At 38.1% G+C, this 20,503-nt stretch overlaps 1 protein-coding gene across 2 annotated transcripts in view; it reads right to left on the minus strand.

Annotated features, from left to right (window-relative positions):
- Positions 1-20,503, minus strand: part of USP6NL (USP6 N-terminal like) — a 259,616-nt gene that overhangs the window by 228,279 nt on the left and 10,834 nt on the right. For both annotated transcript variants that reach the window (XM_075064228.1, XM_075064229.1), the window contains exon 2: positions 19,662-19,751. In XM_075064228.1, the coding sequence (XP_074920329.1) occupies positions 19,662-19,665 (4 nt within the window). In that variant the 5' untranslated portion in view covers positions 19,666-19,751. The remainder of the gene's footprint in view (positions 1-19,661; positions 19,752-20,503) is intronic.

Below are 20,503 nucleotides of genomic sequence, written 5' to 3' on the forward strand. Positions count from 1 at the left end.
GCCTGACTCTTGCCAGCTGGGGTCCCGGCCACAGGCCCCACTCAGCCCGCTGCTGACCTAGGTGAACAGAACCCCAGACCAGCAGCGGGCTGAGCGGGCCGGCGGCGTAAGATCAACATTTTAATTTCATTTTAAATGAAGCTTCTTAAACATTTTGAAAACCTTGTTTATTTTACAACACAACACTAGTTTACTGATATAATATATAGACATAGAGCGAGACCTTCTAAAAAACATTAAAATGTATTACCGGCACACAAAATCTTAAATTAGAGTAAATAAATGAAGACTCGGCACACCACTTCTGATAGGTTGCCGACTCCTGCTCTTACAGTTGGTATGCCTACTTCCACTTTTTCATGTTCTCAGTATGTGTGTGCATATCTATCTATCTATATATATATTCCATTCTATGCATCTGACGAAGCGAGCTGTAGCCCACGAAAGCTTATGTTCAAATAAATTTGTTAGTCTCTAAGGCGCCACAAGTACTCCTGTTCTTTTTGTATTCTGTGTTGTAATTTAAAATCAATAGATTTGAGAATGTGGAAAAACCTCCAAAAATATTTAATACATTTCAATTGGTATTCTATTGTTTAACTGTGCGATTTAACTAAAAATTATTAATGATTAAAAAATTAATCATGATTAACTGCAATTAATTGACAGCCCTAATAGCTATTCTTAAGTCCTTTCAATACAGTCACGTCAGTCTAGATACCTGGATATTATGAAAACAGTGATAACAGGTTCTTAGTGATTCTTCACTCCACTTCTTCACAAAAAATATTTCACAAAAGACAATCCACACTAACCAAGTCTAAATTTTTTTTTAAAAATAAAGCCAAATATCATGCAACTGTGAATACTGTTTTAACTGATTTATTTTTTTAAATGTTATATCCTAACAGTTCAATTGTAGATCTGATTTCATCTAATAACATTTAACAGCTAAATGGAATCACTGGAAACGTTAACAGGAATCCAGGCACCAAATCTCATCTTAGTGTACATTTGTAGGGACAAAAGAAAAGTATACAATTTCTCATACACTATATATTACAGTTAGAGCCGCAATACACTATTTTTTAAATTATGTACACTAACAATTGACAGATATACAGAGGGAAAATTTACAAATTAGAAGATTAAAGTAGAAATAATATTTTATTAAGTTGAGGTTGTTGCAATAAAACAGTTAGCCAAAAAAAGATTCAAAGCAGAAATGTAAGTTACTAATATAACATCATGATTACAAGTACAGCAAGATATTTCCTCAACCTTGTACATCCTGGCTTTTGTGTCATAACTTTAATGTTATTCACAACTACATTTTAATACTCACGTTGTGGTTCTAAGTGATTCTGTAAAACTTACATATTGTGCCAAAAGGAACCATATTTAAAGACTAATAGGACTATAGATCAATTCAAAGAGAATGGAGAAAAAAATATATTTTTGTCCTTAAACATAGTCTTTCTTCAGTTTTCTGAGAAATATATTAACAAGATTATTTTACCCTTTTACACATAACTAAGGTAACTACACAATTCCATCTGTCACTATTTGTTAGCACGATCAAATTCTTCACTGAATGAAACATGCCTTTGTTGATATTTCATTCAAGAAACAATAGGATGCAGCTACCCACAGCCACTACAGAGAAGACACCATACCTTATTTAACCATTGCAAAATATGTGGATTCATTAGCTGCATAGAAGAGACAGCAGTAATAAATATTGCTCACTAAAGTGTGAATTTTCCTTTACCCAATAAGGCCAAGATATACAAAGGGAAATATGTTTAAACTGAAGGCTTCTGAATGTATTTGATTAGATTTTGATTTATACACCGAGGAAATTTGATTTATCTTTTCATAGTAATCTAGCCAATACCACCACACAACATAGATGAAACTTTCTTTACTCAATTATTAATTTAAAATAAATAGTAAAAGGGGGGTAATACAGAGATTTTACCATTTAAAACATTTAAATTTGGAAAACTGGTTTTCAGAGCCTAGGTTTCACAATGCTCCACCTTCCTTTTTAGGAGGTGTACTTGCTGCTGTAGATTTTTTTTTTTTTGTACCAGTACCAGTAGTTTTACTCAGACAAAGCACTGTGTTTTAAAACATATTAACAACATATTTTAACTTGTAAATTAAAATACAATACAATTTGGCACTTAGTGTAGACTAGGATAGAAGGCGTTTTAAAACATGTTGGCTAGTTATGGTTAACTCTAGGATTACACCATATCTACAAGTTACTGCACCTCTCTCTCTCTCTCGATCTCTCAATTTCTCTATCTATAAAATAACATCATAAAAACACCTGTGCGCCTTTGTTACCACTAGTGGAATTGCACTGATGCTAGACAAAGGGAAGGAAAAGCACAAGGTCTCTGTATGCAACAACTCTTATTTTAAAGACAGTCACATGAGTGTACAGGGGCAGCCAGAGCCTCCCTTTTTTGAAAGTAAAGACAACAAAACCAAAATGTAGAAGTGTGTGGAAGTTTTGTTAGGTTAGACCCCCAATCACCTGTTTTTCCAGGCAGCAGATTGCCGTACACTTGCTGTTCTCAATGGTCTGGTCGGCAGCCTCAGTCTGACAGTGCCAATTGTTTCAACCAACAACCCAACCAGGTTTAGGCAACTTTTTTTTTTTTTTAAATAAAAATAACAGACTCCATCCTACGTGTTTGCAGTGTTCTCTTAATGCTATCACCTTTGTTATCTCCAATGGAGATGCACCAATGTTATACAAATAAGGATAAAAATACTATGACAAAAAACAGATCCAGTCTGGTCATTCTTCTGTATAATTTTGAGGAAAGGATTTTAACTAGTTTTTCCAATGAGAGAGATTAAACAACTTTTTGACCAGCTGCTAGATATATCATCATCTCAACATAGCTACCTAATACACAAAACATCTGCAAACACCCTTGGAACAACAGCTAAGAGTCAGCAAGTTAGATGGTTTAAATGAAGAAAAGATCTGTTTTTTCTTTAAATTTAAGAACAGTTGTGGAATCCTGCTGGGATTACTTGCATTACACCACATACGGTATCAATCCCCAGCATCTTCCATCTGTGGTACAAATCAAAGAGGTTGTATCCAATAAGAAAATATGTCAAGAATGGACTAATGCCACAGAGTAGTATAGCTTTTTGGTTAACCACAAATCAAACATTGTAGTTTAAAAGAAGCATATCTTTAAAATCAGTAAATTGATATGCTGAATTAGAACATCTGAGCAATAAGAAACAACCATTTAAAAAGCTGTTGCTTAATGTTTACTGCTATCAATAATTCTATTCCACTGGTGGATGGTGGCTGCTCAATCTTTCCAGTGCAATGCTGTATATAGCTTGATCAACAGAACAGACAAAAGGAGAAGAACATCATGACTCACATTAGAAAGCTTTCTATTTGCTCAGCATCAGTTGCTTTTGGAAATCTCCCTTCAACTCATCTGAAGCCTCCCAACCTTTCACATATAGGGGGAAAATGTTCTTATGAATGGATTTGAAGATAATTCACATCACCAAGAGATTACTACGATTGCCTACATTCAGGAGCCCTAGTCATGAACAGGATCCCTTTGTGGTAGGTGCTATACAAAGAGAACAAAGAGGGTCGCTGCCCCAACATTTACATCTAGAGCTATCCGCTTTTTCCTGTATTTTAGATGTTAGCGCTTGTGTCCTGCAGCTTTGGAAAGTATCTGAATGTGACAAATCATCACTGGTGACAAGGATCTCAGATAAAATGAATCTCTTCCACCTGTGACATATCTGATGTATATTTGTTACTTAGGGCTCGTCTACACTTAAAATGCTGCATCTGCACCACTATAGTGCTTCAGTGTAGAAACCGTCTACGCCAATGGGAAGGATTCTCCCACTGGCATAGGTCATCCATCTCCCCAGGATAATTCTTCCGTTGACCTAGAGATGTCGACAAGGGGACTTAGGTCAACTTAACTACACCTCTCAGGGGTGTGGATTTTTCACACCCATGACCAATGTAGTTAAACCAATCTAATTTTCTAGCACAGACCAGCCCTTACTATTTCTATTGCAGTAGCGTCTGATGGTCCCCAGTCAAGGCCCCTATGTACTAGATGCTGTACAAACAAAGTACAAAGATAGGCCCTTCGTCACAGAGCTCCCAATCTAGGATCAAGATTAAACATGGCACCAGGGAGAGGACGAGGTTACAGTAGAGTCAGGAGTGCAGGTATCAATTAGTCATAACCCTGATCTCAGTAATCACAGGCGGCCAGCTGTCTAGCAATGCCAGGCAGTAGTTATCTGAAAGCATCACAACCAAAGATAGAGAATTTGAAAAAAGTTAGACACCCAAAAAATACCCTGTGCCATTTGGAACAGCTATAAGGGATGAGTTGCAGAGGATTGCAAGGGTGAATAGGAATTGAGAGGACTTGCAGCCAGAGGGAACAGGGGATAGACTGGAGAATCGCACTGTCACCAGGAAAAGGCAGGTCTGTGTGATTGGGGACTCTTTACTGAGAAGAACAGACAGGCTTGTAACCAGAGCTGATACGGAGGACAGAAGGGTGTGTTGTCTGCTGGGTGCTAAGATACAGGATGTGGACCTGAGGCTGAAGAGGATCCTAACGGGAGCAGGAAAGAATCCTCTGATTGTCCTTCATATGGAAACAAATGATACTGCTAGATTCTCGCTGGAACATATCAAGAGAGACTATGACAGGCTGGGGAAGATGCTTAAGGAAATCGAGGCTCAGGTGATCTTCAGTGGGATTCTGCCTGTTCCTAGAGAACGGCAACAAAGGTGTGACAAGATTATGGTGATCAATAGATAGCTCAGGCAGTGGTGCTATAAGGAAAGCTTTAGGATATATTGCCACTGGGAGCCATTCATGGGCAGAGGACTGTTCTCTCGGGATGGACGTCACTTGAGTAGGGAGGGAAATAGACTTCTAGGATGGAGGCTGGCACAACTGATTTAAGAGAGCTTTAAACCAGGAATTGGGGAGAGATGGTTGGGAGATGTCCAGGTAATCTCCAAGCTGGATTTTAACATTGAAAGGAAAGAAAACGAAGCAAGAAAGGACACTGTTGTGGGTAGGAAAATGGACATACAGAGGAAGGGTTCTGTAGATACAATTCTAATAGGTGATTCTAGCGGTAGAACCTCTGGGCCTAATCGGGTAAAGAGTGTGAGTGAAGCCAAACAGCAAGAATTAAGATGTTTGTACACCAATGCGAGGAGCCTACGTAACAAAATGGAGGAACTAGAGTTCCTGGCGCAGGAAGTGAAACCGGATATTATAGGGATAACAGAAACATGGTAGAATAGTAGTCATGACTGGAGTACAGGTATTAAAGGCTATGTGCTGTGGTAGAGACGAACTAAGCAGGTGGTGGAGTAGCATTAATATATCAATGAAGTTTGACTGTAAGAAATCGAAGCGGATGACCTGAGTCGGGCAAAAATCACATCTGGGGAAGAAGCTACAGAGCTTCTGAATAAGTGCTTGGGGTGTGCTATGACGCTGGATCTTGATTTGGATATGGATAAGACCTTTTTAATGTTTTTAATGAAGTCAATATAGTGGCATATGAATCTATGGGAGACTAACTTCTCCAAGATACAGACTGGAGGAAAGGGCGAGTAATAATTATAGGATCGATCTTCGTAGATGCAATAGCTGATGGATTCCTTCATTAAGTAGTTGCTGAACCAAACGAGGGATATGCCATTTTTGATTTGGTTTTGGTGAGTAGTGCAGGACTCATAGAAGAAATGGTTGTAGGGAAACCTTGGTTGAGCGACATGAGCAATCCTAAATGGAGGATAAACAAAAATAGATTCTGGGACTAGTGGTTTTATATCAAAAGGGCCTAACTTTAAGAATTTAAGGAAGTATTAGTGGGAGGTGGATTGGACTGAAGAACTTGGGGAACTAAAAGTGGAGGAAGCCTGGAATCAAGTCAAGTTGCAGAACTATCAGAAGCTGACTCCAAGAAAGAGAAGACAAATCATGGCAGAGTTGTAGACCAAGCTGGGTGACCAAGCATCTCAGAGAGGTGATTAAGAAAGAGAAAAGCCTATAAGATGTGAAGATGGGAGTGATCAGCAAGAAATCTTACCTTACTGAGGTCAAACATGTAGGAATTTTCGTGTTGGATATGTACGTAGTACGGCGCGGTTGCGCGCTCTTCGATGCGGTGGCGGCGGCTCGCAGACCTTTCGCTAGCGAAGTCAGTCCAAGCTACAATTTCATACAGACAATGACTTGTTTAATACTGCTTCTATATACATACACTGGATATATATAGCAAATGAAAAGTAAGCACTTTTTGGTGGTAATGTGCTTTGACACTATTTGCATTTTTTATGCCTGGATTGTGTAAGAAGTAGTTTAAGTGAAGGTGAAATTTGGGGGTACGCAAAACAATTAGATCCTGAAAAAGGGTACTAGTGTTGGGAGCCACTGCCTCTAGATTACCTGTAGTAGGTATATTCCTGTATTGCTGTGTGGGTATCTATCTCCGTGTCCATATGGTTGGTAGCTCTTTTATTATCTTTGGCTTTATCAGCGATGCTACATCTCTGGTTAATTTGAACATATTTGGATACCCGTGTTTTGAGTTCTTGTATAATGTGGCAACAAGGCCATATGCAATCCCCCCTTTAAGATCTGTATATGTTGGTAGAGAAGTCTGGATAGATATATCTGCATGAATCTGTGTGGCTAAATTTGTTTGGCAAATCGTTGCAAACCCAATTTCAGCAACAGATTCATGCCAGACATCATCTATGCAGACTTTCTACCACATAATACAGATCTTACGTGGGAGTTGCATATGGCCTTGTTGCCACATAATACAAGAACTCAAAACACGGTATCCAAATACGTTCCAAAAAATCAATAATCTTCAGGTTTTTATATGTTGTGGGAAAAAAAACAACCATATACAGTGGAACCTCAGTATCCAAATTAATCAGGACTGGCGCCAGATCAGATAATCAGGAGAATGGACAGGGCTCCTGCTGTCAGCTTAAAAATTATATAATATAAAATACCAAGTTAAAATGTGTTCAACTGACACTATATATATTGGTGGCTAGGGAATAAAGTTCAGCATTTCATTTTAAATCGGTACAAAAAAAAATATCCTCCATAAACAAGATAAAAATCCCACATTTTTCATCTCTGAAACTAGATGCTTGCTCATCAGTAGCTGCCTAGTACAGTTAGAGTGCAGCTCAATTCCCTATGAAAGGTTTTGCTTTAATTTAAAATTGGAAACAAGTGGTGTGATAAATGCATCTAGAAAAGTGTGGCGTTTTATTTGTTCTTGTTTGCACTCCTTAAGGCTTTTTTTCCTTTAGTAGCATCTACATCTTCTTCTCTTAAATGAGAGACCAGCAACTCCTGCTTTTTTGGTACGCTGTAATGCCGGCTGATGCTGATGACTTTTTAAAAACCATGACAGAATGCCATGACATTTTAAAAAACTTTCTGGACTAATGGTTGGAAGGAAAGATAGGAGAAAACATTGCTGGGATTAGAAGCTGATCTTTGCAAGCATTTCTGACAGATTTCTATTGAGCTATAGGTTTGAAAAATAGTTTCTTTGGTTCCTTTGTGCTATAAATGTGTTGCCTCCTGGCAGTACATTTCCTAAAAGAGCTGTTTTTCAAAGAACAGCTAATGTAATTACGTGTATGAGGCATTTTGTTGATCTTGAGTGGTAGAGCTGACTACTGAATGGAAGTCATTCTTTTCCTGTGTGAGGATGTTAAGAGTTGATCAAGTGACCATACCAATCCAACATGCAGTTAACTTTGTTGCATATAACTCCTGTTTCAGAACATTATACCCGCACTTTAATCTTCAATGCTTCTTCATTGTTACATGAGGCTATATTCTATTTTAAAACAGATCACTAAGTTTAACGATCATCAACTACCCTTGACAGGTATTAGTGCTGATTTCCTACACACCAACTTCTATTAAGTGGCATTACACCATTAAAATTGAGAATGATTCCTTTGAACAGAATCTGTTTGATTTTTAAATATGTTTATGTAGTGAAATTATGTAAGCTGAACATAATTTCCCATAGTACTGAATCAGTCTCCTAATTTTCAGAATTCCTGCCAGCTGTTTTGGCCAGCTGTAGGTGAATCATGTATAATCATTTTTTTTTTTTTAAGATTTATATGTCCTGAAAAGCCATATATAATATCGAATACATATTTCTAAAACTATCATGGCAGATGATTTGAAGATGAGAAAACAAACTGAAACTCTTGCTCATAACATTCAAGAGTAAAAGGAGAATTAACTACTGGTTCGTTAATTTTTTTGTGGAGGGAAGGGTGGAGGGAGATCAGGAGGACTGAAATGGAGCCCAGGGAAACCTGTCATTCTTTAGAAGCAGGAGTTGTGCACACTTATTTTTTTGGCGGGGAAGTAGCAGCAGTAAACTGGTGTGTAAACTGCAACATGTAAGTGAGTATTCCTAAAATATTCATTAAATTGTTTTATCATGAACATAATAATGTGTCTTGCTTCGAGTCATGCTGGTTTCTCTTCACTCTTTATGCTCCTGGCAAACAGGGTGGTTCAGATGAACCGTTGAGATTCCAAGACCACTTTAAACTTAGAATTCTTTACTTTCTATAGTAGAACTTTACTAATGAGTAAGGAAGGGAAACATAATGCAGGTTATTGAATGCCAAAAGAGATCAGTGTACAATAAAAAGTGACCCAGGCTCCCTTGATCCTGAAAGCCTTGCTTCAACACTGGGAGCATGCCGCAACTATCTATGAACAGGGATAGGCAACCGATGGACGCGTGCCGCCTTCGCACATGAGCTGATTTTCAGTGGCAATCACGTGCTGGGCCTGGCCACCAGTCCGGGGGGCTCCTGCATTTTTAATTTAATTTTAAATGAAGCGTTCTTAAACATTTTAAAAACTTAATTTACGTTACATACAGTCAATCAGTTTAGTTATATATATAGAACTTGTAGCAGAGAGACTTCTAAAAACGTTAAAATGTATACTGGCACATGAAACCTTAAATTAGAGTGAATAAATGAAGACTCGGCACACACTTCTGAAAGGTTGCCGACCCCTGATCTATGATTTTAACTCCATGATGGTCGTTGCCCTGGAGCATGAGCAGAGGCTCACTGGAAGAACATGGGGAATGGGATATCATCTTCTAAAGCATTCCCTGCCTCCCTCTTGTGTATCTTTACATTCCCTTTGTAGCCTCAGAAGCGACAATAAGAGCTTATCAGAGGAATAAATACCAGGGAGGGAGAGGAATTATTTAAGCTCAGTACCAACGTGGATACAAGAACAAATGGATATAAACTGGCTATCAGGAAGTTTAGACTTGAAATTAGACGAAGGTTTCTAACCATTAGAGGAGTGAAGTTCTGGAACAGCCTTCCAAGGGGAGTAATGGGGGCAAAAGATATATCTGGCTTCAAGACTAAGATTGATAAATTTATGGAGGGGATGGTATGATAGGATGGCCTAATTTTGGCAATTAATTTGTCTTTGACTACTAGCAGTAAACATGCCCAATGGCTCATGATGGGATGTTAGATGGGGTGGGATCTGAGTTACTACAGAGAATTCTTTCCTGAGTGTCTGGCTGGTGAATCCTGCCCACATGTTCAGGGTTTAGGTCGGGAAGGAATTTTTCTCCAGGGCAGATTGGCAGAAGCCCTGAGGGGGGTTTGCCTTCCTCTGCAGCGTGGGGCCTGGGTCACTTTCTGGAAGTATTTCTGCACCTTGAAGTCTTTAAACCACGATCTGAGGACTTCAGTGGCTCAGACAAAGGTTTGATACAGGAGTGGGTGGATGAGATTCTGTGGCCTGCATTGTGCAGGAGGTCAGACTAGATCATAACGGTCCCTTCTGACCTTAAAGTTATGATTCTATGACAGCTTTTTTGTTTAATGTTTCATAAATAATCTATTCCAGGCTCTTACTGTGAGGATATGGCAATAATCTGAATTTCTGAACAGGACAGATGTGGAGTTCAGTGCTAAGGTCTTTGTCTTAAAAAGACAAATCATTCCTTGAATACTCAGAGATCCAATAGAGGAAATCTCTTCCAACAAGATCTGTTGTCCTAGCTTTCCTTGTTTAGCTATCCTGACAGTTCAGGGTGAAGATGAGGTTTCTACAAGTGTCAATGGTCTGGTCTACACCCAGAAGTTGCACAAGTTTAACTAAATGTGCTAAGTTAAATTTAGTTAAATTAGTGCAACTTGATCTGGATATTACACCAGTTTAAACCCACCAGGGTAAGCTAAACTGCGGGAAGCCAGTTTTAAACATGAAAGAGTGTCCACATAAAGTTATACCCAGTTTAACTAAACCAGTGTAACTTCTGTGTTTAGACAAACCATGAAACAGCTCCTACACAGGATAATACCCAAGACGGGAGAATAGCACTTTTCTCCTCCATGACTCAACTACATATCTATGTCTCAGAATACATAGGCCAAACCTAAAATTAAAGCCAGATCTACATTTGGAAGGCTTTGATGGTATATCTTTACTGTTACACATACTGGCATAGCCCTCCTAGTGTGGACATAGCTGTGCCAGCATTACTGCACTTTGTACTGGTAAAGTAAAGCCATCCCCCAGGAGCAAAACAAGCCATACCAGTAAAAGCACAGCTTTGACACTTTAGCTGCGCCTACAGTTGGGACTTCTGTCAGAAGTGGTATAGTGGTCAGGAATTGCACCTCTTCACACCCCTGATCAATGTAGATATGTCAGATGAAGTCTCTGGACTCAGCTTAATAGACAAGATCTATCAGCAAACGCATACCTTCATTCAGTAAGACTTGCTATCCTCCAATTCCTCTTCAGAGAAAACATGCTGTCCTTGTGCCAGAAAGAGGCTGCAGACGTTTACCTTAGAATTAGATCCTATATTGCTAAAGACACTATGGTTGTAGAAGCCTAACTGCCCACAAATTCAAAAGGAAGGAGCTGCCATTTCACAGTGGCAGCTCTTCCTCCTTTGACAAGTGGGATAGGAAGACCTTGCTATAGGGTTCTGAAGGATGTCACTGTATGTCAGGCACTAACACCCATTCTTCCCAAGAACAGACAACATGGCAATGGACTGAACTAAACAAAATGTCTTCAGTCTAAGGACAGACCCTTATAAGGGAAACAAAGTAGCTTTCCAAAAAGCTGGTGATTAACCAAAAAAAGCACTTGCTGGGAAAAAAAACACCATGATCAAAAAAGCCTCTATTTGGCTCACTTCCTTGGAGGCATGAAGCATAATTGTCCTATGGAGTGAAAAGTAGAGTTAGCCCTCTGCGTATTACCAAAATGCTCATTTTCTATTCGTTGCCACTTGCTTGACAAGCAGCAAAGGGATTTTCTTATCTGCAAGGGTAAAATCAAGGCACAAGAGAATAAGTTATTTCCTCAAATTTTTGCAGTGTTGAAATATAATCAATGTAGAATCACCTCATCCACTCGAACAGAAGTCACACCACAACATAATATGCTCTGGGACTCTTTACTTAAGAGGTATAGATCAGTGGACAGGGTCTTGTCTGTGGAGGCCACTTCCCTTTAGCAATTCATCATTGTGACATATTATCACTGTTTTGCAGACACAAAATACAGCCACCAACTGGCTGTCTGACAGTTTGCTATAAATTAGTTAGGATACTTAGCACTTAGTGCTTCACACTTTCAAGCACAGCACCGAAATTAAGTTACCAGACAGCACTAGACAAAGGCTGTTTAATCCAGCTATGTGAGGTGTCTAGTACCGATCTGAGTGAAGTTTACTCACAAATATTATTAAAAAGTAACGTATAGTTTATGATGTTCCAGAAAAAAGATTACAGGAGTAAAAGTGATAGTAACTTACATTTTTCTATACATCAGGGGACATAAATTCCACTTTCAAGTGCTCTACCCATTAAGATACAGCATCTTAGTCCAATCTCTATTCTCTTCAGAACTTCCCAATTACAGTTCAGTCAAGGCCTTTTCTCAAAGATGAGAAAGCTTCCATAACTTAGTAATTCTGACCTAAACACCAATTCTTCATTTAGGCCAGACACCTGCCTTTAGCATGGTGCTATTGATGTAACCACTCTGTTCCCTCTAGCGCTGACTGCAATCTCTGAAGTGCAGAGAAGCCAGTCAGCTGACCCACCATGCACAGTTAGTATCTAAAAAGAGTGGAAATTAAAGTAAAAAACTGCAGACCAAAGGAAGAGAAGAGTAGACCAAAAGGAAAGCTATGCCAAGAATAAAACATCAAGAGAGGAAAAGAATTAATCCTTGAAAGGAAAAATATTTAAGTGAAAAAGGTCACTAGAAGTACAGATTTAAGTTTTTAACTACTTACACTGTCTTTCTACTATATCCGTGACTAGGCTGAACATGATTATCCTATTCTTTCTCCTTGAGACCTGAGAGCCTGCCACACCAAGTTACTATTAAATTCCTCTTCTGTGTAGCTTCAGAAAGAGCCAGTTTACAGGTCTTTTCAAGCAAGATGTGTGAGACACTGCATCCCGTATTCATTATAGTAATATGATTGTGATACGATTTTGACATAATTATGATGCATTTTGTACAAGATGGGTCACGTGAGGTCATTGGAAAAGTTATGATTTGCTGAATACGATTATCCTATTTGTGTGCCTGCATCATTTTTGTATCTGACATTATGAATATTGACTCTATATCTGTATTTCATATGTGCTTACTCTGGGTAACATGCACAACTAGCGTTTCAGGTACAACAATGAAGAAGCTAGACAGTGCTAATGCCTCATCAACAAAGAAAATGGACCATAGAAGAGCTTAGCCTTCCTGTGAATGTTTCAGCCAGCCTGTGAGTTATGGTTGCTATGACTCAGCAAGGTATGCTAGGGCATGTGACCAGACCACCTGACACTGAACTCCATTTTGGAACCTGTATTTCTCCCGCAAGCTAAACTGGGAACTGAGTTTAGAGCAAAGGGTTCCCACCATATGGAAAAAATATGTAAATTGAGGAGTGACATCATCTCTTGGCCTCATTCCCCACAAATGAGAACTCCTGAGGAACAAAGACTGAACTGGGAGAAGTGCTGGTCCCAGGCTAAAGAGATTTCTAGCCTGTGTATGGAAACTTGGGTGAACTGCTTGTATCATCAGTCAGGATGAGAAATTGCTAATTCAAATCCCATCTATCTAGTATATTAGGTTTAAGTTTGTGGATTTTTGTTTATTTGCTGGGTAATCTGCTTTGATCTGTTTGCTATCACTTATAATCACTTGAAATCTATCCTTCTGTGGTTATTAAGCTTGTTTTAGGTTTTATCTTAACCAGTGCATTTTGAGTGAAGTGTCTGGAAAATCTCAGCTCTGTAAACAAAGGCTGTTGCATATCTTTTCCATGTTGAGGGGGAAGTGAATATATTAATGAGCTTGCATTGCACAGATCCCTGTGCCACACAAGACTGTATAATTCTGGGTTTATACTCCAGCAAGGGTACAAGGCTGGGGAGCTGGGAAATTGGCTGTTTGTCTTTGAGTGGCTTAAGTAAAGCACTCAGGTAGCTCAGTTGGGTGTGTGGTGCCATATGCGGTCATGTTGAGTAATAACAGGGCCTGGAGAGGCTGGCTGAATCACCAGCAAAGCAATGTGAGAAGGGCCAAACCAGCTGACTGGTTAGGGGACACAGAGGTTCCTACGGCTCCCAGACTGCACCCCAGGGATGACAATCCATCAAAATATACAGTATAGTTTTCCCTTTGTAAGTACCCTGCACTGAATGTTGTCAATCATAGAAGTTTTAAGACAAAATAGTGCTTAGCAATTTACTAATCTTATCTTTAACTGGTGAATTTTGGTTCATTCCTGTTATTTAAAAAACCCCCAACAACCCAGAAATAACTGTGATCCCTAAAATATTCCACTATTTCACTGTGAATACATCTTGAGTTTTTCAATCTAAGCATTTGTGAATTTGTATGCACTACAGCTCTTCAGAATTCCGAGTTCATGGATTCATAGATTCCAAGGTTAGAAGAGACTACTGCGATCATCTAGTCTGACCTCCCATACCACACAGGCCATAGAACTTCCCCAAAATAATTCCCAGAGCAGATTTTTAAGAAAAACATGCAATCCGTTTAAAAACTGCTACTTATGAAGACTCCACTACTTTAGTAAATTCTTCCAGTGATTGATTACACTCACTGTCAAACATTTACACCTTATTTCCAGTCTGAATTAGTCTAGCTTCAAACGGATTATGTTATACATTTGTCCATTAGACTGAAGAGCACATTATTAATATTTGTTCCACATGCACATTCTTACAAACTATGATTACGTCATCCCTTCAACCCCTCTCTGCTAAAATAAAAGATTGAGTTCCTTGAATATCACTATAAGGCATGTTTTCTAATCCTTTAGTCATTCTTTGTGGCTAATCTCTGAACCCTCTCCAATTTATCAACACCCTTCTTGAACTGCGAACACCATAACTGGACACAGCATTCCAGAGTAAAATAACCTCTCTACTCAAGAGTCTCCTGTTTATACATCCAAGGATTGCATTAGCCCTTTTGGCCACAGCATCGTACTGGGAGCTCAGGATCAGCTGATTATCCATCAGGACTGCTCAAGTCTTTTCAGACTCCCTGTTTCCCAGGATAAAGTCCCCCATGGTTCCATCACCAAGCTTTTGATATCTGACTAATGTTTTCAAATTTCAGGGATAAAAAGCTGGAAACAAAAACTTCATTTTTTCATCTTCCTATTCTTTAGAAATATAATGACTCGAAGAAAATATACTATCCTGTGAAGTTAGGACAACTCTTGGAAAAAAGTCACATTCATAAAACATACATTTAGGCAGAATTTATAAAGCTGTGTGTTGTTAAAAATGATAGTACAAATAACTCAATACACTGCATAACAATCTTCTTTGGCAGCTCTTTACTACCCTTCATTATAAGTACATTTAAATTCACTTTTTCTTTTTCAAAGGGATGCAGTTTATTTGGGGATATGAGCCACTTGGTCTCTTTTCCTTTTCTGATGTTCTATTGCAACTCACTGGCAGCAGCTGTAACGAAGAATTTTAAAAAAGCTTTTTAATCATTCTTCGAGTTCTTTGCAAAACTCTTTACATGGAATACACAAAGTACATAACACCCTCACACTTCATGATAGCACAGAGAACTGTGTGTCTGCCAGTATTTGTTACAAAACACCTTAACTGACCCCCTCCAAGTTCACTCCAAACACAACCTGGCTTAGAAAAACTGAAAATACACCTCTTCCCCGATATAACGCTGTCCTCAGGAGCCAAAAAATCTTACCAAGTTACAGGTGAAACCGCGTTATATCAAATCTGCTTTGTTCCGCCAGAGTGCGCAGTCCCGTTCCCTCAAGCACTGCTTTACCACATTATATTCGAATTCGTATTACATCGGGTCACGTTATATTGGGATAGAGGTGTATAACCCAAAATTCAGATCCTGTTTAACAGGATAAGGTATGTGCAAATGCCAGGAAACTCTACAAAAACAGAGGCCCAGAATATTCAGTTCTCAATTGCAGCTATGTGAGCAAATGTGTACATGCAATGCTTTTCTCTATGGTGCCCGTCTGCTCCATTCTCTCCAGGCCCTCCCCCCTCCCCCTTTTTTTTTTTTGGTCTATGTATGAGTTTATTTCTCATGAAAAAGTGTCAGGTTGACAGCTGAGTCCACTTTATCCAAAGAATATGTTACCACCATCTATAATGTACATTGGCCTAGAAGCGAAAGGCTTCAGATCTCACCATTACTAGTCCCACCTTGTCTGTTCTTATATGAAGGCAGTAATATTTAGTATTTAGATTGCAGTGGCATCCACTTTCCAAATAAAGACATCAGAGTTCTTGCCCTACATATATAAAGCCCAACATAGCTATAAAGTAAGAAATGTTACTGAAGCATGCAAAACAGCAAGTTATTTTCCCAAACTTGTGCACTGTAAGATTTTGGGGGGGGTGGGAAATTGATGTACAAAAACACATAGTCAAAGCAGAATCAACTTGTACAAATAACTAAGACAGCAGAGTTTTTTGGAGGGATCTGAAGGGAGGGAGGAAAGAGCCTTAGTACTACATCCCATTGATTTAAAAAAATGAAGCTGTCAGCAGCTTGTTGCAAGAATGATAGTATTTAGTACAACAGTGTGCACTAACATTTAAATTTCATTGTTTCTAAATTCCAAGTTAATGTAGCAGCTCAAAAAGTAAGATTTACTGTGCTGACCTTCTCTTCCTTCAATGGAGTAATCAAAAAAAGAAAAGAAAAGAAAAAACACTAAAAGCAGAGAGCCTGTAATCATAGGAAAATTGTAATGAAAGCCTGTAAAGTTTCCTGCAGCTAAATGTCACTAAGAAGAAAAAAAAATTACAAACAGATTGAACAAACTCCTGCTTGTGGGATTTTAGCAAGATTAGGTACAGCCAGGATTTTTACAATAAGCAATTTCTTTAAATATTTAAATATGAAATGAACCCTAAATAGTCTAACTTCAACATAATATACATTTTTACCATATCTTCAATGTATCATCTAGTTGTCACACTGTAAAAACAACAATTTTACTATATGCATGATTTGACAGCTGGATTTAATTGTCCTTCTGTAAACCCAGCAGACATGTATAAAAATAGATATCAACCCAGTGAAACGAATACTTCAATAAAAGCCACTTTCATTTGAACATGTGAGATAATCTATTAAAAATTATCCATGGGCCATAACTTCTGTGTATGATGGATTCTATCTTTCCACAGATATTCTTCACTTAAGTCTGTAAGTGTTTGTAGTACTGCAGCCTGGCTTTCAGACCAGGAGTAGTCCCAGTGAAGTCAACTGAAACTACTCACATGCTCAAAAGTTATCAATAAGCATCTGCAGTACCAAGGCCTCACATGTTAGCTTTTATGTTCAATCACACTGTTCAGATTGTAAGACAGACAATACAATCTAAAATACTTCATTGCAAATTAAAGAGACTGAAATTTTAATATTTTATACTACACATCAAATGTTCATTTGGAACTTCACTACCAGGTGTGAAAACTAGGAAAAATGAGAACTGCATAGTTAAACTACTTTAAGGTATCTGACTGAAGATACAAGATCCTAGCTCTTCTCAACACACGGGTGATTAATGACATAATTTATATGTTGAGAGATACAAGTAAATACCTTTTCACTGACATGGGAAATACCTCTGAGTCTACAAGACATTTAGAAGAGCATAGTCTAAAATTATAGGCAACAACTCTTACTGCAAGACATTTTTAAGGAAGCAAACTTTAACTAATGCTTCCTCCAACCAGAAGAGTTGTAATACTTCCTACAGCTAACATCTGTAAATAAACCAACATTCTCCTCTCATCTTATTTAGAGGAAAAGGCTTCTTTACAACTCTGTCCTTGAAATCCATGACTTACCATGGAAAGGAATATCTGCACCTGACAGAGATATGCTGCTCCCCTGAATACAGGTGACTATATACTGAGTAACGTTAATGCCAATAAACAAAAACTGCGCAATTTTCAGAAACAGACACTGATTTCAGATGTCCAACTTGAGACACTTAAGGTTGGATATTCAAAAGGTGCTGAGCATTCATAGCTCCCACTCAGCACTTCTGAAAAATCAGGTCTAAAGTACCTCAGACAAGCACCCCATATCTGTGGTCACACTTGACAATGTTGGCCTTAGCAATGCTAGTATTAACTTTTATCTGAACTGATCCGCCGAATGGACTTCTTATGCTTCCCAATATCAGGCCAAATCCTCCAGTCCATAATCAACCAAAATTCCCACTGAAATCATTCATTGTTACAAAACCTGCAATGACTCTATTAACAACAATCACAAGAATACTTTATGAATCAGACTGACATAGCAACTATGCTCTGAGAGGAAATAAAATTTATCAGACAAAACAAATATCCACACTTCTTCACCAGACACAGACAGTGTCCTTGATGCTGTATCAGATCAAGGAAAACTAATCTAGCAGTGTTTGACAAACTGGGATAGTCAAGTTTATGAAATGCTTGGTATATTTAATAAAAATCATCAGTGAAGGGTGTTATTTATGCAATATTATAAATGTTTTAAACAGAACCAGATCCCATGCAAACTGCTGTGTGCAGGAGAAAACATTTTACTTATTTTACATAAAGAAACAGCATCCAACCAACAACACTTAAATTCAATAAATTAACCTGATCATTCTTCTTAGAAAGCTGCAGTCTTTTTGGGGGGAGATACAGGGGGCAGATCAATTAATATTTACTGTATCAGTTTTGCCCTTTTCCAAATTGATAAGAAAAAATGTTGTTCCCTTGTTTTGAATGGAGCTGAAATTAATATCTGTTTTTCTTCAAACAAAGCAAAAAAACAAGGGTCATGTTAGAAATGAATGGGACTTTTGCCAATGTGTTCAATAGGCAGGGGATCTAGGCCAGGGGCTCTGTGCATGCCCATGTTGTTAATGAAGACTTCACTGACATGGACATGGTTTTATTAGTTAGCCATTGCTCACACAGGTAGAAAGAGGAATACCATTGTGGTTCTTTGTACTGGGAAGTGAAGTAACAGATCTAAAACAAGACAAACCAGTGGACTCACAATTTAGAAGCAGATTAAGTCTTGAACTAAACTTGATATTGCCTTCTGATTACATAATACTTGTAATTGTAAAAAGGCTGTTCTAAGAGGTTTCATTGTTGTTTCTATGGAATGTAACTCCAGATAGTGTTACTGTCATGGATTTTATTAGGTCTTACCAGTGTGAAACTCCCTAATAAACAACTCACCTTTATCTTAAAAAAAACTCACACACAGACACACACACCTCAATTTGCTAGCAAAGAACAAAAGAGAAATCTCCATGATCAGACATGGCCTTAGGCTCGATACTGGAGCTTTTGGCTTCCTTCCTTCTCTATTTTTTGCCAGATATCATCAGATTCTCCAGCTCAGGCCTCCTAAACACAGGCCAAAGCACATTTGCTTTCACACCTTTTCACTGGATCTTGGTTAATATATTTCCCTGTTCCCTTAAATGAAATCCCTTCATTTTATCCTGGATTTGTAAAAAATATTCTAATTTAGTGGACACCCACGTATTTTGGAGTTCTTTAGTAGCACAAAGAAGTTTCCTAGCTCAAAGCCTGTGGCATATTTTATTCAAATGAACAGGATCAACTTGTTTCAGAATTTTCCTCCCTAAATTATACCAAAAGTCTTGTCAGTATAGCAACTCTTATAAAAACAAATACATTACCATATTTTTTATTGTTCATAATATGCATTCTAATCAATAAATCTTTTTTTTTGGTTTAAGAATCACCTTGACCAACCTTGGCTTATTTTTTTTTAAATGAAAGAGGAAGCTTTTCAGATGTCAATTCTACCTAAACATTTTTTTTGAAAGAGAAACTTTCAAAACCTAATACAGAGGCTTAGGTTTCTTTTAAACTATGATACAAGTTTTACAAATCCTTACTTTCAACTCTATTATGAAGATATGGTCAAATAAAGGAATTGACTCACTCATGACTGGAAACTTCTTTGCATATAGCCTGAGACAGGTACAGAACCAAGGTATCTTCTTGGAAAAGGTTTCTCAGAGGTATACATGTCCTGAACAAAGAAAGAAAAAGGTATTATTCTCACAACTTATACCCAAACAATTAAAAATGATTCTTTCAAAACAAGTTATTTCCTTGTTAGTCTGTCATCCCCTTTAAAAAAGAAAGAAACCTCGCACCAAAAAAAGTGTCTGTTAATTATTGGATTTCATTGTTTTATGATATCAAACAACATTCTTGAAATTTAATCTTCTAAAATTCTCACTTTCTTGTAAGAGTCATTCTAGTAGGCCTTCAAAGACTAATTCATAAACTAACTGCTCCCTTATCAGTAATAAATGTTCATCAGGCATGAAATACAAGATTGAGCATATTTTTTCTAGTAGCTGTAGCGTTATTATAAAAGTCATACTTCTTCCCAAGTAAATTCAGTTAGCAGTAAGACGCAGTAAACAGTATTCTATAACGAGATGACCACATAAAATTTAGTAAATAAATATGGTTTTGGCACTAACTTCTAATACTTCCTCTCCTCCTACAAGAAGCCAAGTCATGAAAAGTGACAACTCCATCTACTGTGAGGCCACGTCTACACTACCTGATTAATTCGAATTTGTTTAAACCGATTTTATAAAACCGATTTTATAAAATCGATTTCGTGCGTCCACACTAGGATCCTTAAAGCGAGTGTGTGCATCCATGGTCCAAGGCTAGCGTCGATTTCAGCAGCGGTGCACTGTGGGTAGCTGTTCCACAGCTATCCCATAGTTCCCCTTCCTGGTTGAGCGCCCAGTGCCTGATGGG

This window comes from Chelonoidis abingdonii, chromosome 1 (assembly GCF_003597395.2).
Source record: "Chelonoidis abingdonii isolate Lonesome George chromosome 1, CheloAbing_2.0, whole genome shotgun sequence".
Taxonomy (NCBI): domain Eukaryota; kingdom Metazoa; phylum Chordata; order Testudines; family Testudinidae; genus Chelonoidis; species Chelonoidis abingdonii.